Source organism: Gopherus evgoodei, chromosome 2 (assembly GCF_007399415.2).
Source record: "Gopherus evgoodei ecotype Sinaloan lineage chromosome 2, rGopEvg1_v1.p, whole genome shotgun sequence".
Classification (NCBI taxonomy): domain Eukaryota; kingdom Metazoa; phylum Chordata; order Testudines; family Testudinidae; genus Gopherus; species Gopherus evgoodei.
Window position 1 is genome coordinate 43,313,998 of NC_044323.1, and position 24,554 is coordinate 43,338,551.

At 41.6% G+C, this 24,554-nt stretch overlaps 1 protein-coding gene across 1 annotated transcript in view; it reads left to right on the forward strand.

Annotated features, from left to right (window-relative positions):
- The window catches only part of ZNF804B (zinc finger protein 804B), a 355,486-nt gene that overhangs the window by 291,897 nt on the left and 39,035 nt on the right, over window positions 1-24,554 (forward strand). The window contains exon 2 of the mRNA XM_030550506.1: window positions 16,487-16,630. Within this exon, the coding sequence (XP_030406366.1) occupies window positions 16,487-16,630 (144 nt within the window). The remainder of the gene's footprint in view (window positions 1-16,486; window positions 16,631-24,554) is intronic.

A 24,554-nucleotide genomic window follows, 5' to 3' on the forward strand; every position in this document is an offset into this window, starting at 1 on the left:
AATGAGAGGTAAATATAATGGACCGAATTCAGTGGTGATATAAATACTAGTTTAAGTTAGTTTATAAAAAAGGTGTAAGTAGTAAAGTGTGTAATCTGCATATGGAATTCAGTGGGTGTGGAAAATCAGGACAACTTACATGGTGAGGGAGTACAAAGCAGGAAAAACAACTCACAGCAGAGTGCATTATGAAACAGCTCTCCTCCAGAAAGACATTTATTTGCTATATATCATCTGGTAAAGCTTTTCCTTCTGCACGGCCTCATCAACTCCTTCCCTGTTACGCTTGGTTTGCCCACCGTCTGAATACCAAATCAGTACATATTATACTACTGCATTTTAGAAATTATGCACATTTTTAATCAGCATAGCCCTGACATGTTATGTACACAACTGGGCATGGCCCCAACATTTCTTGAGAACTCAACTTACTTAAACCACTCCAAATTCAAACAATGAGTATAAATAGGTAAGTAATAATACTAGTTATTAGAGGATGTTACTATTAGGCCAGATTCTGCTTTAATGTACACTGGCATAAATCAGGAGTAACTCACGTGAAGCCAGTGGCATTCTGCCAGTGTACAACTAGAGTAAGAGAGATCATAATCAGGGTATTGTTGTTGTTTTATGCGTTACTCAAGAATGGGCAGTTTACTATAGAGGTTTTAAATATTGAAAGGAAATATCTGCTCATTGTTAATTCATTGAAAGTTCTGTTTAATTAGTTTACCAGTTAGAGAGCCTACATGCTTATATTCATTAAGGGAATGTGCTATCAAATGTGTTACCTAATAAGATTGTACACTGATCTATAACACCTGTACTTATTGGAGATTGTATGCACTAGAAAATTCTGATTTAAAATCAAATCTGTAAAGCACTTCTGCTGACTGCCATGGTTTACATTTAATAAAAATATTTTTAACATTCAGTAGAGAATCACATTTTATAAATGAAAAACAAACAGAAAAGAACTGCTAGATTTACAATCAATTGATATTTAAGAGCAATGAAAGCCTCTGCACAAAGTTTCTATATGAAGTTTAATACTTGTAACCTTGGACTTGAGACTTCCAAATATATTTATAACAATTGATGGTAGAGCCAGAAATACCTTTTTCAAGAGAGAGAAGCAAGGATAGATCATCTTTCTGAGACCAAGAACCTACATTGCCATTCATTCCAAATTCTTTTGGTAAATAAATGTGGGACAGAAGAGTTCACGGGACTAATTGTTGCCCCAGGAGGTCTCATGAAACAGTATCAAACTGTAAGCAGCTGCTTGAATCATTTCACAAAGTCTCAGATCTCTATGGCACCACTAGAAGTGCTCATTACTGTCTGGATAATATATTCCAAACCAAGTATTTATAATACTATTAGCTGCTCCACATTTTATAGTTTAGTCATCAGAGGGCAGATAAGGATGGAATATGTTTTACTTCATCAACAAAATATTTATTTAGGATCTTTGTGCCCCAGACGCTGGCAGATACTTAAATTATAAATTGTGTTTTGCAATGATAATCCTAACACCAACATCTGTGCACCAATGAATTCACGATTGCAGCCAAAGTGTACCTTTATTTTTATACCTTATTATTGTATTGCTTAAAATATAGCAGAAAGAAGAAGGAAATTTGTCACTGTTTAAAAAAATGTTTCCTCCCTTAAAATATTTCCTATAAGCCTGCCCCTTCAGGGAAACCCTCACAATGCTTCCTTCACCTGAATTGTTGGCCTGTGCTTTAGCTTTTTTTTTTTAATTTATTTGCTTTCTCATAATTATGGCTAACTTTGAAACTCCCAGTGATTTCAGTCGTAGTATTGGCTCATTTCTGGAAAGGTGCTCTTTCCTTCCTGTCACCGGCCGTGGGTGCTGGAATGGAGGCAGGTGACTTGGCCTTGTTGGTCAATGTAGCTCAGGAGCTTGGGGTGATATCTTGGCTCACCAGGGCACTCATGAACAGGGACAGACCAGAAGACTGAGGTCTAGCTTTGTCCTTGTCTGAGGAGGCTTGCCCCATGAGGAATAATTTTAGTCAGTCTTCTCTAGCTTTCTGAGTTTTGCTTAGAGAAGGAGCAATATAGGAACATCATTCAGGAATATGTCCCTTTCTGAGGCAGAAGAGGCACCTGGAATGCTCCTCATTATGTGCCAGTGAAGCTTCACTTTAGAGGCAGATTTTGAACCCTTCTAGCCATATTGCTAGAGGAACAGTGTGTCTTTACACTAAAAGCTAACCAGCATTTTGTTTTTTGTTTGCCAGTGGTGTAAAATGACTAACACAACTAACTAATGACTGACTACCACTAAAGCTAGCAGTGTGCAGAGGTGTCTGGTGAACACTACAGAGGTTTCGTCTTGCTGACAGGTGCAGTAAGAAGCACCTGAAGGATGATTGGGCCCACTCTGCTCTTGGATGAGGAGCGTGAGACCATGTCAGGTCAGGTGCAGAGCCAGACCCAGCAGACACCACTGACCAGAGGAATCCAATCGTGCATGCATGGGGAGCACGTGCACCAAGAGTGCAATCCAGGTGGCCAATCACTCTAAGAAGAAGCATCATTAACCTATGATAGAGTGCAATGTAGCAGTTTGGACGCTAACTGTCAACTCAAAGCTCTTTGTATGCTTCTGCTATCTATTTCATTGGAAATCCCAGCCTCCTTTCTTTACGCTGGATGTGAAGGCAGCATCTGGAAACAACAGAAAACAATCTAAATCTAGTCTAATATTGGAGTTGATTGTAAGTACCTCCCTTCAGGAGGGTACAGTGTCAGCACATTTTAAAGAAGTTATCTCTCAGTCCTCACTGAAGAAACCATCTCTTGAGGCTGTGAATCTCAGTTATCACCATATCTCTAAATCTCCCTGTTAGAGGAAAGTTACTGAGGAGGAGGTAATGAAGAAAACTCAGACAATAAGTGGAGTTCTCAGATTTACTTGATCACTGTCAATTACATTTTAAGCCTGGGTATGACAGACTGAATTGGATGGCTCGATTAATGATCTTCTCCAGGCAGTGGGTGAACATTAAGTGTCCGTGATGATTCCTTTAAATCCGTCAGCTGTTATTGCTACTTTTGACCATAAGGTTTTCTTGATTCCTGCACATCCTGTCAGGGATAAACAGAGTTGAGCGTTTCTTTTCTTCCAAGAGGGCAATATTGGGTAATTGTTCCTCTGCGTAAGGACTCTTGAGCAGAGGGTTTCACGGTGTTCCATTCTTTCACCATCAGAATGGTGCAGTTAATCAGCAATTCCAGTGCTGAAATAAGAAAGCAACTCAGATTCAAGTTAATTGACTGAGGTGCTGGTGATATGGTTTGGTTTAAAAGAGACAGAATAGATCCCTTTCTTTCCATAGCATTTTAAATACTATTACCGTTTTTATCAGATCTCCAACAAATCGTATGCTTTAATTTTGGGAAGGAATAATGTTATTTCTCTGGTTGACCTCTGAGAATTTTACCCACCTAAAGGACTGCAGAATTCAGTACTTTACTCAATTACTTTACCATACCCCTTTTGAGCTTTTCATGACAACAAATTAGAAATGGGCCTGAACTGAATTCCTTTTAATATGGGCATTCCCGAACTTTGGGGAAGTGTAGATTTTGGTCACTACTTGGGCCACTTCTTTTGCAGAAAGTTCTGTAAGCAGGAGTGTAAAGCTAATACACAAGTTATACTGGGTTTCCATAAAAAAGTTTTTCATCAAATTTAGTACAATATGCAGACAAGTTAGTCTTACAAAGGAAAGGTGCAAGAGAAAGATGCTAAGACTAAAGGTAAGTTTCCAAAGTAGAGTGAAAATATATTAGACATATTATGCAAAAAGAAAATGGCTTTATTAATAGTTGACAAGTCTTTTATCACAAATGTACAAGTTGTCCACTATGTCACAGACATTAGATACAAGGCAGTGTCAATTATGGGACTGAATTGGCCTATTTGAATTGGCTTTAATATTACAGTATCTGCAATGTCCGGATCAAACTATTTTAAAGGGAAGTGAATGTAAATGTTTTAAGTTATTGATGTTTAAGGACTATAAAAAGCTATTTGATATGATTAACATACATTTTATGAGGAAGGCGCTTAAAAAAGTGTTGTGTGCTAACAACTGCTCAGAGCATAATGGATGCTGCATTTGCCTACACGGTTACTTCACAACCAGTATCTAGCTCATTATCATAGAGTACTTTTACACAAACTTGAGTATGAAAGACACTACATATAAGGGAAAATTCATTACGTTCTATACATAGAACAAAGTGTTGGGTTGAAATGTATGAAGACCTTAAAATTATGTCAAGTAGGTCTTCAGCTCAAAAAGAGGTATCAGATAATGAGATACAAGATCACTCAGGCTATTAAATGCTGTGCTGGAATGTGTATTGTACTGTAAGAATTGCAGTTGGAAGAACTGGAATGCTAAGAGATAAATGGAGAAGGACTGACTCTCTTCAGATTAACTGATAATGCTGGACTTGTCAGAGAAAAAGTAAAAAAAAAAATCACTGAAGAGGAGGGGAGAGAGGATTAGATGGAGAACAAATTGAAGGAATTGACTTTAAATGGAAAATTATGTTGCCCCGGATTTGAGGGTTGTGTACCCCAGATTTTGATCAAGCTAATTAATTGCCAGCATATTACAGGAACTCCTTATTTAAAGTCATCCTGGTTAACATTGTTTCATTGTTACATTGCTGTTTAATTAGGAAACATGCTCATTTAAAGTTATGCAATGCTCCCTTCTAACGTCATTTGGCAGCCGCCTGCTTTGTCCAGTGCTTGCAGGAAGAGCAGACTATTGCAGCTAGCTGGTGGGGGTCTGTAACCAGGGTGGATCGTCAGCCTGCCATCAGCTCCCCACTCCTCTAAGTTCCCTGTGCTGCAGCCACCCAGCAAGCTATCAGTCAGCAGTTCAGCTGTCCGTCCCCCCACTGCCATATGCTGCTTCTGCCTCTGTCTTGGAGCTGCTCCCAGAGACTCCTGCTTGCTGTGCGGGGGGGAAGGAGGAGGGCTAATATCAAGGTGTCCCCCTCTCCCCTGCCCCTGCACCCCACTTACCCCTTCTCCATATAGAGCAGGGAGGGGACACTGAGGGAGAGAGACAGAGAAAGCTTGGGGCAGCAGCTGCTGTCTCAACTTCCTGATCCACTTTAAAAGCCAGTGCACTTCAGAGTGCATCAGCTTACTTAAAGGAGCAGTGTGCATCTCTCTCTCTCTCCCTCCCACACACAAGGTGTGTGTCTGTCTCTGTCTGCTATGCTGTCTTCCCTCCCTCGTGTTCGTGCTGCCTTGTGTGAGAGGCAATAACATTAACAATAATGTGTTAACCCTTGAGGGCTCAGCGGAATGCTAGTTCATCATTTAGCAGCAAGGCATTCCCTGGGAAATATCCCACCCTCTTCCACTCTCTAACTTCACCACCTCAACCAACATTATTAGGAATGTTTGTTGTTGTCTCCTAAGTTTATTGTACTTAGGAGAGGTGATGACTCAGTAGGGGTCACTATGAGTTGTGTGTTTTGTAAAGTTAGCTATAAGACTAGATAATAAAGTGTACTTTGGAGCAGTCCTCTGAAGCTATCCTAAAGAGACCTTTTTCCTGACCCCTTACTCTCTGGCAGGGAAGCAACCAGCCATCGCGGACCTACCATAATTACCCAATACCATTTCAGATTCTAGGTATTATTTGGGATGTTCTAAACCTATTGCTTATATCTGTGTGTGCTTCAATCTAATAAACTGTCGTTTTAGGTAAGAGCACGCTTACTTGTATTTATCCTTCATCAGACAGAATTGCTGTGTTCCTATTGATTTATTCCTGACACTGCCTAGAGTGAAACAGCTAAGTTACCACTGCTTTGGGTTCTGAAAACCCTGGGTAACAACTGCTGATGATGTCATGACCAACAGTATGCACAAAAGCGGGACTCTAAAGAAAAAGTGAATGATGTCACTACTGTGTGCAGTTTTTTGGGGGTTTTTTTTTAGTTTGCCCTTTTTACATAAGAGGTAGGAGCTCACGTGTGCAAGTCTCTGCCCATGTGAGTTGCCCTAACTTGAGGGAGTAATTTTATTGGACCATATCTTACTTAGTCATACTGTTGCCGATCTGATGTAATTCACTGAAGCCAAAACAGGTTCTCCAGACTGATACCAAAGTGAGGGCAAAGATCTTGCCCTTATGAAGCAATATCTCCATAGGGGGCTGGAAGCTCCACAGGGTCTTCTGGCATTTCCTAACTTGAGTGCTAGATTTTTGCAACATTTTAAGCATAGTTGTTTGCTACTGTCATGGTACAATTCCCCACTCTGAACCTTAGGGTCCCAAAGATGGGGTACCAGCATGAATTCCTCTAAGCTCAATTACCTGCTTAGAACCTGTAGCGCTCCCACCAACCAGGAATTCCAGTGCCTGGTACACTCTGCCCGGGGAACCCCAAGACCCAGACCCTCTGGATCTTAACACAAGGAAAGTAAACCCTTTCCCTCACCTTTGCCTCTCCCAGGCTTCTCCTCCCTGGGTTACCCTGGAAGATCACTGTGATTCAAACTCCTTGAATCTTAAAACAGAGAGGAAAATGCACCTTCCCCACTCCTTCTCTCTTCCCCTCCCAGATTCTCCCTGAGAGAGACAGTAATCCTAACACAGAGAGAAATTAGCCTCTCTCTCCCCCTTCCCTCCCCTCTCCCCACCAATTCCCTGGTGGATCCAGACCCAGTCCCCTGGGGTCTCACACCAGAATAAAAAAACAATCAGGTTCTTAAACAAGAAACTTTTAATTACAGAGAGAACAACAGTAAAAATTCTTTGTAAATTTAAAATGGAATAGGTACAGGGTCTTTCAGCTATAGACACTGGGAATACCCTCCCAGCCTAAGTATACAAGTACAAATTAAAATCCTTTCAGCAAAATATAAATTTGAACTCCTCCCAGCCAAATACACATTTGCAAATAAAGAAAACAAACATAAGCCTAATTCGCTTTATCTACCTAATACTCACTATTCTGAACTTATAAGAGCCTGTATCAGAGAGATTGGAGAGAAACCTGGTTGCACCTCTGGTACCTCTGAGCCCCCAGAGAGAACAACAACCAAAAAACTAACAGCGCACACAAAACTTCCCTCCCTCAAGATTTGAAAGTATCCTGTCCCCTGATTGGTCCTCTGGTCAGATGACAGCCAGGCTCACTGTTCTTGTTAACCCTTTCCAGGCAAAGAGATATGAAGCACTTTTGTTCTATTAACTCTTACTTATCTGTTTATGACAGCTACATAATAAATAAAATAAATAATAATAATAATTAATAATAATACAATTTCTTTCAATAGAGTTAGACCAGGCTTTACTTTGGCCCCTAAAATTTTACCCTAGTTTTGGCAACATGAGGTGCATTTTGGCTCTGTGTCTCTGATTATAAAATTGCAATGGTATCTGCAGCCTTGTATGAGCATTGTGAAGTGCAAATTGTCATGGGCAGTGGGTATAATAGGCCAGGGGAGGCTCTGCCTCCCCCAGTGCTGCCACGGCCGCTGGACCCCCGGTTGCAGATTTGGTGGTGAAGTTTTTGCTTTATTATGCCCCATGCATGTTCCAGGGTGGCTGAGGCACATACTGTCTTCTCAGCTGCCCCAGAATCTGGATGGGGCATATTAAAGCATCTTGTAACACAGATGCTTTTCCAATTTCCCCTGGGCATGTTGGGTCTGGGGAGGGGAGGTATGGCACGGCTTCAGCCAGCCTCGGGCTCCTCCAGGTGGGTGGGGGAGGCTTGGGGCTTCAGCTGGCCTGGGGCTCCTGCATTTGGGGGGGGAGGGCTCTCCGGGTGTGGGGGGCTTGTGGCACCAGCCGTGGGGGGCGGGCAGAGGGGACAGGGGGTCTCAGGGCTCCAGCCACAGGGACGGTGTGGGAGGAAGGGGCAGAGCTGGGGGCTAACGTCCCCGGAGGGGGGCTCTACCTCCTGCCCATGCAAATAGTTAACGTACAGAAAAACTTTGGCTTTGAAGAGTCAAATAAATGCTAAACATTGCTTTCTGTACTTGTTTTTATGGAGGATTCTCACAAGTGTTGAATACGTAGTATAGATTCAGAGTGCAGATGAGAGAAAATAAATTTTCACCATTAAATGACTCTGAGCAAGCTTGGAGAAATGAGCTGAGCAGAAGATACAATAATAAAGTGATATTCCAAGGAAGAGAGATGCAGTGGAACCAAATGAAAATTAGAATATCCTGAGGGGAGGGAGTCACAGATTCTATGAAGTTCTACATTTAAAGAAATGTGCAATAGCATTTGGTCAGTTTCAAAAAAGCAATAGGTGTAGATACTTTAAATACAATGAATTCCTAAGCCCTGAAGTCCTTACTTAGTTCTTACTCAAGTAAAACTTTCACTTAAGTCAATGGAAGTTTTGATGGAGTAAGAATTGAGTTAGGACTTCAAGATTTGGGGTCAAATTTTCAAAAAGCACCAAAAGAAAGTTAAGCCCAGATCTTCAAAGGCATTTAGTCACATCAGGAAATTCTTTTGAAAGCAGGAATGGGCTTGCCATTTATTTGTTAAAAGAAAAGCTCTCTGATAGAGCTGGCCTAAAGATTCCAGCAGGTTTCTAAGTCTGAAGGACATGCAAGACTTGCTAAAAGCATTGCACTTTTCAGACGACAGCATTCTAGTGGTAAATGGCAGCGGATGGAAATATGCAATTAAAGACTTTGTGGGAATACCCTACCTGCAGAAAGATAGGAAAGGGAGACCTGTTTGGAGAAGCTTGGGAGCCTTCTTCCCAAAGTCAGCTGAGATTGGCAGTACTTGCTGCTGTGGAATAAGAAGAAAAGGAAAACCCCTTTTCTCTGAGATAATTGCATGATGTTTTAGGGTGGGACACATGAGGGAGTAAAACATACATGGAATTTTCAAAGTGGGTGTCTGAGCATATGCTGAAGGATGAGCAAATACATACAGGTCAGGTTGTGGGCAGAGCCTGGTAAATGGACATGCAACCTATTTTCAGATGCCCACGGTGCTTTAGGCATATTCCATTGCAGCCTCAGGACGTACCCCAGGGTGACTCAGACATAAGAAAATCATTGGTTAGGACGCTGCAAGTGAGAAGGTGCAAGTGGAGATGATCTCCCATCAGCATTTCAAACGGCTTCTGGGCCACTTAGTGCTGCTGCAAAGGGCCAGCAAATAAAACTCTCTAATGAATCAATGTCTTGCTTATTTGCCTCATCTACACCACTAAGCCTGCCCAGCAATTCTTATTAAAATAATCAAAATCATATTTATCATATTATGCTGAACTATAATCAAGAATCCCCTGTGCTGCAACCACATGAAGCTCTTTGGTCAACAAATGAGGGTCTTATCAGGGAAAACTATGAGAAAATTCACAGAAAAGATATGTCCATGTTAAGACACCGACACAACCAGCCTGATCATCTCCTGTGTATTCCAATACTTGCAGCATTTTCCCAGTTCTAGAACATACAATTGACCAGAAATATGAGTATTACTTCCTGGATTCTTCCACTGGTGCCCAGTTGATGAGCCACCTGCACCCCGTTTCAATATACTTTACAGTAGCTGGGGGGGGAAAAGGTGGAAAGGAGACAATCAGAGCTGCAGCTGTCCTGGGAATAGGTGAAGATATGAACATTAGAGATGGATGATACACAGAAGCACCTATTCAAAATTGAAGTTTGTGGCATGTGGGGCCGTGGGGGGGGGCAAGTGGGGCAATTTTCCCTGGGCCCCTGGCCCCACGAGGATGTCTCCCCCAGCCCCTCCCCCGCTCGCCTTCTCCCCTCCCCTGCAGAGCTGCAGTGTCACCAGCAGCTGGGGAGCTCAGCTGAGCGCCTGAGTCGTCCTGCTGCTTGGGGGGGGCTGCGAACTCCAGGGCCGCTGGGGGGGGGAAGTGGGGCAATTTGCCCCAGGCCCTGCAGAGGCCCCACGAGTATGTCTCCCCCAACCCCGGCCCCTCCCCCACTTCCTCCCCCTTAAATCAGAACTTTTTATAGGGAACCGGTTGTTAAGATTTTGGCAGCTCATCACTGCCTCAGGCTACTGCTCAAGCGGGTCCACAGCCCTGGATCATCAAGACTTAAGGAACTAAACTCAGCAGCAGCTGTTCCTTGCGCCTCCACTACATTCTTCACTGATCTACACTTTTCTTCAGGAATGTGCATGGTTACATCCATTTGAGGTGGAGATATGGGTGCTGCAGGAGCTGCCAGGTCACCTGCACTCTGACTAACTGGAAGATCAGGCATCTCCTCACCACTCACATCCTCACTGGTGCTGAAAGGCTCACCATGAACATTTGTGTCTATGTATCTCAGGAGAGCTCCTTCCTGCTTAGATAGAAAAGCTTCCTTTGCTTTCTTTCCTTTTCTGAATGCTGCCCCAGAGGGGCGTTTTCTTCTTTCACTCATGACTGCTGTTCTGTACTAGCTCTAGTGGCTCTCAACACTCAATTGAAAGGGACAAATAAGCAGGCTGGTAGCAGGGCCTGAGTGAGGGAAGATATCAGCATCTTATGGGCCTAACTGGCTCCTACTACTTCAGTTGACTGCCTGTTCTCCTCAAGTGGGTTTAGGGAAGCAGCAGGAAACAGGAAGCTCCCTGAGGGCTCCTGGGGGTGCTAGAGACGTACATAAGAGGCTTCTCTTCTCTTTCCCTGCAGCTCCTGCTGCTTTCTGTTATTTCCTCTCACCTTTTCTCCTTTCTGCCTGTTATGTCTCTTGTGCCCTCCTTCCTCCAGCACAGCACTCCACCATCTCTGTGCATCTAGAGCAGAGAGAATACATATGCACCAGCAGCAGACACAATTTTCTATACTCTGGGTCCTAGTGGCACCCCTCCTCCCGTCCCTCTCCCCAGAGTCTGGCATCTGAGGCAGGCGCCTCAGTTCACCTCATGGTAAGGCCAGTCCTGGGGTGATCCTCTGGTCACTGAACTTTCCCTTTGTGGGGACAGGGCAGCAGAACCATTGGCTGAAGCAGTTTCTGTGCAGCATCTGCAGTAATCCTCAGACAACTTTGGTGGAGACTTCCTCCCAGTACTCTTATGCACCTGCCCAATGTGCCTCCTTGCTAGTCCTACCGGTCAGTAGGTGGAGGATTTGTTCCAATGTTTCATTAAGAAGCAACTCCATAAACATAACCGGACAACTCAATGGCTCCAATAGTGCCTTTGTCTCTGATACGGTACATATACCTACCTTTAAATCAGCAAACTGTAACAGCACTTCAAAACAGGCACCATTGTTTATATCCCTCAAGAAAGAACAGTCCTTCACTTGTTTAGCTCTGCATTTAAGCAACATTCCTCTGAATTGCTGACTGAAACTAAGAAATGTTAATTTGAAAGCACCATGCCTACTATTTTTACATTTAAGTTCAGGAATGTTTAGACAAAAAAGTCCTAAGACTTTAATGTTTGTTCTGTGTTTTCAATTTATCATTAATTTGTATTTATTCCACCAGAACATATTTATAGTAATGCCCAGACTAATACAAAAAACTGCCTTTGCAAGTTTCACTGTATGAACTGACCTGCTCATCACCTTAGTCCACTTGGATAGAGCAGAGATATTTGTGATCAATTTCAGAAACAAGTTGTAGAATTGTCTAGGTCAGCATTCTTTAATGGGCATGCAAGTCTATTAAATATCTCTTACAAACTGCATTTAATAAATGATTTCTAATTGACTAGGTGTCATCAGCAACATTCTAGAAAACTCAGTTACAAAGTATTTTTCATTGATTTTCCTTATATTAGAAAATGAAATGTCAGATACCATTAATTGCATTTTCGCAATAAAGAGCAACAGCTAAAGAAACTGCTAAGTGAAAGCACTTCCAGTCTAATGCACAATGGATGGATTCACCGTAAATGAATACAATATATCAACATTTATTACAGTAATATGCATCTGTGGGCTAAATTGATGTGAATGTAATTACTATCTTTACAAATGGAGCAGCTGTACAGGTTTCTACCAAGAAAATCAGTCATATATATTTTACCATTCCCATAGCCTTATACAGCATATTATCTGCCTTTCAGCAATACACTAGGTAATTAACCCTTTGGGTCTACGAGTTTCTACTTATAATGATTGCATCATCATCACACCCTCCTGTACTTGCTGCTAGCTTCAGACTGTCCCTGTGTAAAGCATCACTAATTTGCATACTCTCACCTTTATGGTTTTTAATGACGCCTATGTCTCACCAAGATGTACCCTGTGACCTAGAACGAAGTGTATTAGGTTGTGACACACATTTCCGGCGAATCTAATGCCCCTCAGACACATAGTATAAAGCTTTTTTCTTACTATTTCTTAAGCTACCTAGGAGAGATCTAAGAAGGAATTAGGCTTTATATTAGCAGATAAAATGTCAGATATGATTCTGCATGCCTTCCGTCACACAATTCTTATATTGCACACAAACATGAGCATTGTTCTTTGCAGAACAGAGGAAATGGTATTAATGGTCTGGAAGTGTAAATTCATTTGACTATAAACAATGTAATGTTGCGCTGGAAGTTTTAACATCTTTGTGGGGAAAGAAAATCCATGACCTTTATAAAGTATGCGCTGTAGCATTCAATTTCCCTGCATCTGATCAATAAGCAAGCAGGAAATTATATCTTTTTCCACAGCAAGGAAGCATAATTAAGCAATAAGGCAATGGAGGTAGTTGTGATTATCTTCGGATGCACCTGGAAGCAGCCTTGTTGCTTTTTTAAAAACATCTTTCTGGTAAGGGAACTGTGTATTAATTTCTGCTGAGAAAGATGAAGTTGACAGTTTAGAATACTCATGAACGGCAGTTTCAATTGCGTTTCAGAGAGAAGAATGTAGCCCACCTTAAACAATTAGGCTGCTTCTTCTGTGCACGCAGTGATGAAGCTGTAAATATGTAACTGACAGTTCGTAACCAGAAGAAAAAAGCAATTATGCTCTGGCTGGTTGCCAATGAGTCAGAAACTTGCATTTTTTTACAAATTTACAATAAGAATATGTTGTCCCCAATACTTGACTTCCAGGGAAAGCATCTCTGCATAATTAGCGCTAGTGCATGCACATGCTAATTTATGCATTTTAATTATACCAACGGCCCAGTGAATAATTAATGTTAGGAAAACAATAGGTCTGAAACATAAAGCTAAAAAATATCACTGAAATGCTTTTTAATGGTCTTTGTGGGTTTCACATAACTAATGAAACAGTTTAACTATTTGAGTGCAAGAATATTTTCCTACAATAGCTTTACAGTCAAGTGCTGAGAATTAATTAGCCTGTTCAGTGATGGGAGATCATATGGGCTTCCTAATTTTTCCAGCCACCTGAGCCACAAGAACTCAGCTATGTCACATTGGTGATGCATGGCTGCCTAAGTCCATAGGAAGGGCTGGAGGTTGCCATCCATATGGCATGTGAGATGGGAATGCCAAAGTTTCGGAGTGAGATTTCCCACTACACCCCCCCACACCTTCAAATTTACTGCTAGTCACGGAGTAGCACTCCCACTTGGGCACTTGAACCCTATCCTGCTGAGAGATAAAAGCTCCTATAGGAGACTAAAAGGAAACTAAATGGTGACCTCAAAACTATTAGGTGAGATTGACCCAGTGATCCCACCCAGGCCAGATGAAAAGTAGACCAACTCAGGAAAGAGACTTCTCCAGGAGTTGATGCATAACACTCAGCATTGTCACGCCTAACTTTTAGACACCCAGAAAATCCCTGGGATTCACAAAGGCTGAGTTTGATGCGTACACAATGAATTGACAGAGAGTAGAAGACAGGCACCTAAGACTGGAGATTCATAAAAGCCAGCATGCTAGGCAGAATCCCCCCTCAGACAGTCAATGGGAGATGCGTAGGAGAGGGGTGTGTCCTAAGCTCCTCTGTCTCACAGAGTTCCATGCCTTAGTCTGGGCTATGGAGGTGTCTGCTTCTGTTTGGGCTTCCCAGTTGCAAACCTCTCCTGGTGTTAGCCATCTATGCCATTTTTTTGCCAGTGGGAAGGAGGAGGAAGATGACCATCTTCATAACTTTTTGCCATGTGGTTAGGGCACTTACCTAGGATGTGGCAGACCCCCTACTGAAGTCCACCCGCCCCTCCCTGCCCCCAGAAGGGAAAAAAAGATTCAAGCAGGTGTTGGCCACCTCTCAGAAGAGCACTCTAAACACTCTAAATTCTGGTGTGGGGCTCCCTCAATATCACTGTTCCACCTACATAAATAATTTAAAAAATAATTGGTGTAGGGGGACTGGATCTTGGGTCTCTCCATCCCAGGTGAGTGGGCTAATCATCAAGCTACAGGGTCATTCTTGTGCTTGTTCTCTCTCTTAGCCAGTGATGCTATATTTATATTTTTCAACGTGGAACAGCTTCCACAGGAAAGATTGAGGGATCCTGCACATCGGACTATTCCATAGTTAAGTGGTAAAAGCACTCACCTGAGAGCGTGGAGACCCCTTTTCAAATCCCTTCTTCCTCTCAAAGGAATTGAACTGTGGATCTCCCACATCCCATGTGAATACCTTAATGACTGGGCTAAAAATTACATGGGAGCTCAACCCCTTTTCCCAGTTTTGTGTAAGCCCCCCATAGCAGTCTGATCCACTAGGCAAGCTCAGAGCACACCTACCAGATCAGGCCCCACAGGCAGGTTAAATTGAGGAATACCTATCTTTCCTTGGTTCGCTTCATGCATCATGCTGGGGCTCTGGATCCAGATACCTTGTCTGGGGCTAGAGTGTGCATGTAATATAGGTGCCTAGGGAACTTTCATTGCAAAAATGTAGGCATTAAGTGATTAGAGGCAGCTGATCTGGGGTTTTGTGAATCCCACTGGGGTCTGATTCTGTGATTAGGTGCCTAAAGTGGCAGTTAGGTGCCTTAGTCCCTTTGTGAATCTAGCCCTGAGAAGTCATGTCCAGGTTACTATGAAAAAAAATGCATATTCAAGTCTCAAAGCTTGCAATGTCTGACCTTCATGGAGTAAAGCCTTGGAACTCTTGTCATGTAGATTTCAAAATTTGCATTCCAGCTGAGGGTACTTAGAAACCAGACAGCAGTTCTGTGCAGTTGTGAAAGCCTCATTATAAAAAGTGATGTGCTACATTCCCATCCAAAAATGGGTATATAATTACAGTAAATGATTAATTACATGACTCACATGGCAATGTATTTTAACATGCACATGAATAGCACCAAATAGTTCATTGTGAATATGATGATGGAGATCAAATTGATATTTTGACAACTTTTTAAAATAATTGTTTCCTGTTTGAAGTTTGCTTTTAAAGCTCCTAAATAGAATAGTGTAGAAAATTATATATATATATATATAATCTCATAAGATACTGTTAAAATGACCAACACTGGCCAGCTGCTGCTACTTTAGAAATCAGGCCATTTGTTTAGGTGCCTAAGTATGGCTTTAGGAGATTAACTGTAGGCCACTATTTCTGAAGGCCTTGTCCTATCTATCTAATCTATCTATCTATAAATATTATATAATGTATCACAATCCCTGCTTTCCTGTGCTTCCTCCCAGCACAGCAGGGGACTATTAGAGAGCCAGTGATGGCTGGTTGTTTCTCAGGGTGGATCTCTGCTGTCTGGAAGGCTGGTCATAGATCAGAGCAGCCAAGGGGCTGTTCGTTTAAACTAACAGGCTAGGGTCCCTATGGGATTGAATGCCAGCTGAATTTACTTGGAGTGCAGTATACTCCAGCCACCTGGCAAGCTCATTCATACTGAAGTTGACTGCAGGAAGGCGTGGTGCAGGATCTGTTCAAGATGAGAGTTCCCTTATCCCAGGAGAATTCTCTGCTGGCCATATTCAGCTGCTTTCTGGCCCTTCTGAGCCACTCGTGGTGTAAAGAGGGCAGAACACAAATGAGAATCTGACCCAGTATGCAACTTTAGAGAACAAATTTGCTTCCTCTAAGCAATGATATGAAAGAACAGACGCCCGGATGGGCAAACAAAAGATACTGGAACAAATAGGTTTATCATCCTGTGTGTAGCCACACATTCATTTGTATCATCTTAACTATTCTACTTCACAATAAGGGGAGTAAGGGTCCACTCGTTGTTTGTTGCTCTTTCCTCATCCTTGTACTATTGCATGTCGTTTGGTATAATATTTAAGTTAGGCTGACAGAGTAATTAGTCCAGAGAGTGAATGTTTCCTTAATCTGTCTGGGAGAAAAAAATATGTCCAATAAAGTCTGATATCAGTAACTTTAGATCAAAATGTATTTTCATATCAATGTGGATTTCCGTGAATCATCAGTTCGGTCAGTGAGGAACAGACCTAACATTTTAAGTGCTCCTTATTGCGTAACATAAAATGTGGCTAATTAAGCGTGAGATCAAGAATCTGCAGTACTACTGGTAACAGAATGCTACCCTTTCCCTCTGCCTTTGTAGGGTTATGCTGAGAAGGAGAAGGCCACAGCAAAGGGTCTGGAGGATGTGAAGGCTAACTTCTACTGTGAATTATGTGACAAGCAGTATCACAAACACCAGGAATTTGACAACCACATCAATTCCTATGACCATGCTCACAAGCAGGTAAACTTGGAAAGTCATGCATGTGATTGGTATTCCATCATAAAGGAAGAATACAGCACAGAGTGACTGGAAATCACCTTGAATGGCATGGGTAGAAATATTGTTCTTATTAACTTTTCTTATGTCCCAGACTCACTCACATTGATTCTGATCCAGAGTCCAATTGACATCAATGGGAATCTTTAGATTGACTGCAATGGATTTTTGATCAGACCCATGAAAACAAGCCACCCATGTTAATTTTCTTATTCAATATCTAACACAGACAAGGTTCTATGGTGATAACAGATTTAGACCAGGCTCCTGAAAGGACTCAATGATTCCCCATTTTGCTGGTTGATTCTTTTAAAGGGACAGGGTTTAAACTAACTCTAATTAAAGACTAGCTAGCCTGGGAATGGTCACATGCAACCCAGAGCTTATTTTTAAACAAGAAGTCTTCTGCTCTACTCTGCCCTGTTAAGGCATCAGCTGGAATATCATGTTCGGTTCTGGGAGCCATATTTCAGGAAGATGTGGACAAATTGGAGAAATTGGAGCAACACAAATAATTAAAGGTCTAGAAAACATGACCTATGAGGAAAGATTGAAAAAACTGGGTTTGTTAAGTCTGGAGAAGAGAAGACTGAGGGGGGATATGATAACAGTTTTCTGGTACATACAATGTTGTTACAAGGAGGAGAGTGAAAAACTGTTCTTAATCTCTGAGGGTAGGGCAAGGAGCCATGGGCTTAAATTGCAGCAAGGGGACGTTTAGGTTGGACATTAGGAAAAACTTCCTAACTGTCAGGGTGGTTAAGCATTGGAACAATTTGCCTAGAGCGGTTGTGGAATCTGAGTCATTGGAGGTTTTTAAAGAACAAGTTAGACAAACACTTGTCAGGAATGATCTAGTTATTACGTAGTTCTGCCTTGAGTGCAAGGGACTGGACCAGATGACCTATTGAGGTGCCTTCCAGTTCTACACCTCTATGATTCTATGATTTCTCAGGATGGAGCTCTTACAGCATTGCATGCAGACTATAATGAATGTTATTGAACAACACGGCTTGTCATTTTAGGAAACAGATCATACTTTCTAATTGCTTATTATCATTTGTTTTGTAACAAGTTAATCACTGCTAAATATGCTAGCTACATCCATAGCTGGTACCTGCTGTCCTGCTAGATGTGCCTTTTACATCTTGCTTTGCTACTGATATTAACAGGATGTCAACTTAAAATGGCAGCAAGGAGGAAAAGTGCTATTATTTCATACCAAGATTTCAGGGTTTAGACAAAGGGTGGTTCCCCCAAAAGTCATGCCAAGATCTGTGAGCATTCAGAATTTCTGATGTAACTGATATGGTTTTATTTCTGCAATGAAAAGGTTTGTTGAAAGGATTTAGTCAAACGCAGAAAGTGTTATGGTGATACAGATAATTAAAGGGTGACTATTTAGTCATCCGTATCCAACAGAGAAGAGAGAGATACAGAATGTTTAATTAAGACAAACCCTCAAGAGAATTTTAGCTCACAACTTTCTAACTACATTATTGATGAAGGGACTAATTTGGGAGGGGCTGAAAACTCACCAAATTAACCCATTAATTTATGGTGCATGCTCAGTGCTTTTTGGGTAAGGGTTTAGGTTACAATGTAGTTGACTAAGGGCATGTCTATACTTGAAATGTAAGTCGACCTATGTTAGCAAATACTGCGATGGTTCATGTCCACAGTACTCTCCTTCTGTCAGTGCTGTGAGTCCTCACCAGGAGCATTTCCACTGACTTAAGAGTGACCAGCTGACCCCTGGGCTCTTGGCTCCCCACTCCCCATCACTGGGAGCCTAGATGCCCCTGCAGCTCATGCAAGGAGCCTGGAGCCTCAGTGCAGCTGCCAGGCTCCCTGCGGTGAGTGGGGAGCCTCCAGACAGCTGCCGGGCTGCATCCGCCCAGCTCCCCACTCTCAGCTCCTTGGACAACTCACTCCCCACTATGCACTGGGAGCCGCTGAGACTCCAGGTGAACAGCTCCCCTCTGGGAACCCAGCTGCGTCTGGGAGTGAGGAGCTGAGAGCCTGGGTGGGGATGCAGCTGGACTCCCAGCCCATTCCCAGTTTCTGGCAAATAGCGGCTAGGGACACAATAGCAGTTCTTCACATCACCACTCAATTAATCCACACAAACATACATAATAATATTTAACAAAAACATTTTCAGATCCCAACCCTGTGACGCTAATATTAATATCTCCTCTTCATTGTTTTTCCACTTGTCAGGATTGTATCTGAACTCAAACCAATCCAGTCCCAGCACATAGCAACAACCTCCCCCATCTCCCAACACTACTCTCTCCCTGTGATTTATGCAAAATAAAACTGCCATTTTGATGCACCGACCAGTTTTTCTTGGCTCCTTTCCATCATAAAAGATAATGTTTAAGCAATAAAACTCTTTTTAATTTTAAAGTAAATGTAGCGCTCTGAAAGCTGGCGGATTGACAGTACTCAAGACTAACAGCCTGTACTGAAATGCACAACATGTATAGTACATTGAGTGTCAGTGCAAGTTTCCTCCACCCTACCCTTTCAAATGTAGCTCAGAAGCAGTCGTGTTTCAATTCGCTCAGAAGTAACTTTGGGAAAAGGGTAATTTAGTCCTACAGGCCCATGTACTTCTTCACCCCTATGCCAAGATGCCAGTAAGATTAGTTTGCGAAGAACTGGGACAAGGACACTCCTCTGCTCCGACTTCCATAGTACGTCACTAAACATGAAAAGTTTCTGATATGTCAAATTAATTTCCTTCCCATAGAGCAGGGCCTCTGTTTCTCTGTCATAAATAGGAAGATTCCCCATCATTTTGTGCGTCCCACACCATCAGCTGCAAAGACTTTTGTCCCAGCCAACAGTCTTCTCTAATTGGAGCTGAAGAAAAGAGTGACCCTTCAGAGCTCATTAGAAAAGCACTACAATTGACCAATGGGATAGTTTATGAACAAAAAAGTCATTCCCTGCTGTTCCCTTACCTCTCATCCATAGGGTGCTACTCAACAATAGTCCTTTCCCCAATATTATGGGGCTCATCATTCACTCATATGGGAAAGCAACAAATAGAATTAATTTCTGAAGAAGCCATAAACTTGATGCTGCATAGAGTTAGAGTATGAAAGATCCTGACCAGGGCCCTGATCTGGGTCTGAACTTTGGGTCTGAACTTTTGAAGTAGCCCCATTCAGAAAATAATAGAGAAGACAAACTACTTCTACATTACTCCACCACTAAAAGACAGGCTATTACAGTCTTATTGTATACGAGGCTGAACGATTGTCTGCTAAGCCGAAGGAAAGAACATTGTATTGTTTGTCCACTTACTGTATATAGTGCATATCAAGGCAAGGCAATATGTCTCTTAGACATGGGCCATCCTTTGCAAACTGGACCAGCTACTGTGCCCCAGATATGGAAACATAATGTGAGACATTTGAGCTAAGGAACCCAGCAAATCTGATCCAGTTTCCCAGCTGGTGGTTATATCCAGTAACTGACAAATAAAACACAAAAGGGTATTTTTAGCAGAGGAATGAGTAAAAACAGAGATGTTGATGGTTTAACTGAGCATTATACCATACATCCTATGTTCTTCCCCTGTTCTGTGTTCTGCAGAACACTGATTTTCTTTGATAATTTCTGACTCAAAATCTCCAAACATTATATTTTTCTAAAATGAAATCCATGAGCTGTTTTTCCATTTATGATTTCATCCATTCATTAAAGTACAAAGTGCAAAGTCTTGGCCATAATACTTAGTATGGTACTCATTACCTTCGTCGTCCCTGAAGGTTTCTAAGGTTTAACTATAACAGCTTGTTCACTTAACTAATTTGTACTAGTGTGCTGTGCTAACCTCATACATTAGTTAACCATAGAGTACATTATCAAAAGCTTTATCAAATACACGTTCTCCAACAATGTCTGTTTTTGCATTATCTTCTGACAAAAATCCACCTAGCATAGGCAAATATTATTATACGGAATTCAGTAATTATGACTAGCTTTTAGCCATTCTCATTTCTATAGCTGTTTTATTATCATATTGTTAGTTCATATCACCAACATCTTACCTATTACATAGTCCAGATATACTGTGCTAAACCTACATGGAGAAGATGCCCCTTTCTGAAGATTAAGTCCTTTGAATGCAAATCCTGGGATAAAGTGAATGTGGAAATTCTGGTTGTGCGCAGACCTTCCCATCACTCCAAAGGCTTCTCTATGTGAGCTATCTGCTCTTAAACTTGGTATTGGTATCAAGTTTGGTATTGTCTTGAGAGGAGAGGAGGGCAGAGGGGCTTCAATATGCACTCTTGAGAGCTTTAATTCATGGTCCCTGTACCTTTGGCCATCATAAGAACCACATGCTTACAAGCAGCTGGTCTCTCTGGCCTGACACATACAAGTGGGCACATTTTGGACTTTGGCATGGAGGTTGGGATTGAAGACAAAGTAATCAAATTTTAAAGTCTTTATTTATTTATTATTGCCTTTCTTAGGCAAAATCCCATTGAGTTCAATAGGGGTTTGCCAGAATAACAACCTTAGGATTCATCCCATATTGAATACAATTCTATCATGGACTAAGTAATCACTTTTGCAGACTGGGTTAGGGCTTATTCATTCTCAGAAGCAAAGGATCTGTGATGATGGTTCACTCTCAGCAACTAATGGATCCAACTATTTTCTAGAACTTTCAGGGGGGGCGGGGGGAATGCATATGTGCCTCCAGAGCAAGATATGGATTCTCTGCTAGCACATTAAAATGACCAGCTTTATGAAAGTATTGATTCCCTGGCTCCTAAACAAAAGCAACTTATAGGTCACCATGTTTTAATGATTACCTGTAACAAAGAGAAAAGGAAGATTATCACAGCATTGGTGGCAAAATACAAGTACTGATTCTGACCAGCTATGCAATAGGGAGTTTTTGCAGTTGTATGCTGTGGCATTCTTGAAGGCTAGCAATTTCTTTTTCTTTTTTTCCTGTGCGATGGAATCTGTGAATGCTGGCCAACAGAATTGCTTGGGCAGTGGCCCATTTGGCAGAACCACAATGCCTCCCTACCAAGCATCTGAGGTGAATGGTCCCTGCTGCAGGGAGTTCTCATTATTCTTTGCAAAGAAGATTGACTGAATTAGAAGCAATTTCACTTGAGCAATAGAAAGTATACCAATACTGGCAGAACAAATACCCTTGGTTTGGTTCAAAGAAGGGAATACTATGGAAGGCAATACAAGCTATTGTTTGAAAATATAGTATGCACATTTATATAAAATCATTATAAGTAAAATAGACAATAATATAAGGCAGTATATTTCCTTTAAGGGAGTTCCTTAGTTACATATATATGTCAATAGAAAAGAGACCAAATTTGGTTAGAGACATGCATTTTGTTGGTGACGTCAAATGAAATCTTTCAGTGCCTCCAGGTCATTCACAACATTCATCCATTCATTTATTGTAGTACTGAAGTAGTTGGAGAGTTCCAATTCTGTATATATAATTCTTGGCAAACAACAAAGCCTTCTTAGAAACCAGCAAGAGAAAGTTGTAAAATATCAATCTGATCCATATACTGTATAATAATAATAATGGTGATGATAAAAATAAGTCGCTAAGAAAAACAAGGCTGTATTGCCATCTTGGGGCTTCTGGTGACATCACAGGTATTTATTTGCAGTTTTTGAGATACTAAAGCTGGTGATGATCACCCTAATGAAACTGCAGTCAGTTCTTAGTATGTTTGGAATCTACAGTATGTTTGTGTTATTTGGGCAGGATCTTTCAGTCTGCACTTGTGCACATGCTTGTATCTAAACACAGAGATGCATGCTAACACTTGTGTGCATGCCATGCATAATCTAGGCACATACAACTGTGCACATTTTGACCTCCAGCTCCCATTAATGTCAATGGGACTTGTTGGTGAAAACTCCAGTACTAGAAGTTGTGCAGCTGCTATACTATTTAAAAGCTAAGCAGATATATTTAAATTTTAGATGCTGTCTGTAACTAGAAAATGCAAATTTAAGTACGTGCAACATCAGGTGGAGGCCAGGTAATGCCCTGCCTGAAAATTTAACCATTCATGAACATGAAATGCACACTAAAAAGCTTTGATTAAACCTTTCTATCAAGGGGGCTAATTGCCTTTCAACTTTAAAACCAACTACAGTGCATGGCTGCCCGAGCACAACAACTGATGCTCTCTGTTACTGTAACAGGGTTAGCTTTAATTTTAACCTCTCTCTGTCTGTGGGCACCCCTTCCAAGTGACAGGTATGTACTTCTCCCAGAGTGGAATCCTGCAATTCACCCCACTTTTACACTGGGTGTCCAGACTACCTATTTACCAACCATGTTTCCTGGGATTGGTGCCTAACCATCAGAGGAGTGAAGTTCAAAGGGCACAGTGGGGGCAAAGAAACCTAACTGGCTTTAAGACTGAGCTTGATAAGTTTATGGAGGGGATAGTATGATGAAACTGCCACAATGGTATATGGCCCGTAAGCGACTACCAGTAGCAAAAATCTCCAATTGCTGGAGAGGGGACACACGGTGGGGAGGGCCATGAGTTACTACAGAGAATTCTTTCCCAGGTATCTGACTGGCAGATCTTCCTCACATGCTATGGGTCTAACTGATCACCATATTTGGGGCCAGGAAGGAATTTCCCCCGAGATCTGGACGTGTGTTTTTTTGTTTTGTTTTGCCTTCCTCTGCAGCCTTCCTCTGCAGTCACTTGCAGGTTTAAATTAGTGTAAATGGTGAATTCTCTGTAACTTGAAGTCTTTAAACCATGATTTGAGACTTCAGTAACTCAGCCAGAGGTTAGGGCCTATGGCCTGCAATGTGTAGGAGGTCAGACTAGATGTTCACGATGGTCCCTTCTGACTTTGAAGTCTGTGAGTCTCTAACCTCACCTTGATCGATTTGCATTGGAGACAGAGGCAAACAGGCAAAACAACATGCCTTTGTCTAGGGCAGCCTCCAAAATATATTTCAAGAACCTATTACAGCTCACATATGTAACTCTTTATGCACAGCCCGTACGTGCACCACATGATGATATTCATGACCAGCATATTGCCAGTTTTTATATGATAGCCTAAAAGTTGCTGTTTGGCTAAATATTCTGACAACAGTATGTTGAGTGTGCCTATGCTAGTTGGCACAAAGGGGCTTTTAGAGTCACAACCTGTATAGTCACTTGAGCACCAACGATTGGGGCTGTCTAAAAGACATTGAGTTTTGGTTCCTTCAGATGTGCAAAAACTATCCAAGACTGAGTTAACTCTTTGCACCTATGTAGCAGAAAGCACTGAAATCAATAGAGGCCCACATAATATTCTCCCACATTCTTCATATCCCATTTATGAGGCTAAGCCTGAACCATTATTATACTAATGCTTTCCTATTACAGCAATTATATAGAGGATAAAATGGCAAGGGATAGGAAAGATAGATTGAAACAGCTAGCTTATAAGTATGTGTGTATAGTGGCTGTATATAGCACATAAGTAGATGTATGCAAATTTTAAATATGCACCAATTTTTACATTCAAACCACATATTTAAGTATACAGTTTGGGAAGTTACTAGATTTTCATATGCTAATACTGTTTATGTATGCACAATGATATCATGTCCAATGGTGAGTAGGCAAAATAATCCCCCAGTCATGAACAATAAAAATGTAAGAACTTGCTTAACTTTAGGTACATAGGCAGTCCCACTTACTTTAATGGGACTATTCACATGCATAAAGTTAAACACATGCATTGCTTTAACAGGATTAGGACTTTAGAGGACACTTTATTTATTTATGCATGTTTGTTTATTTATTATTTCAGTTTACAAAAATTAACAATAGTCATCTACCTAGAC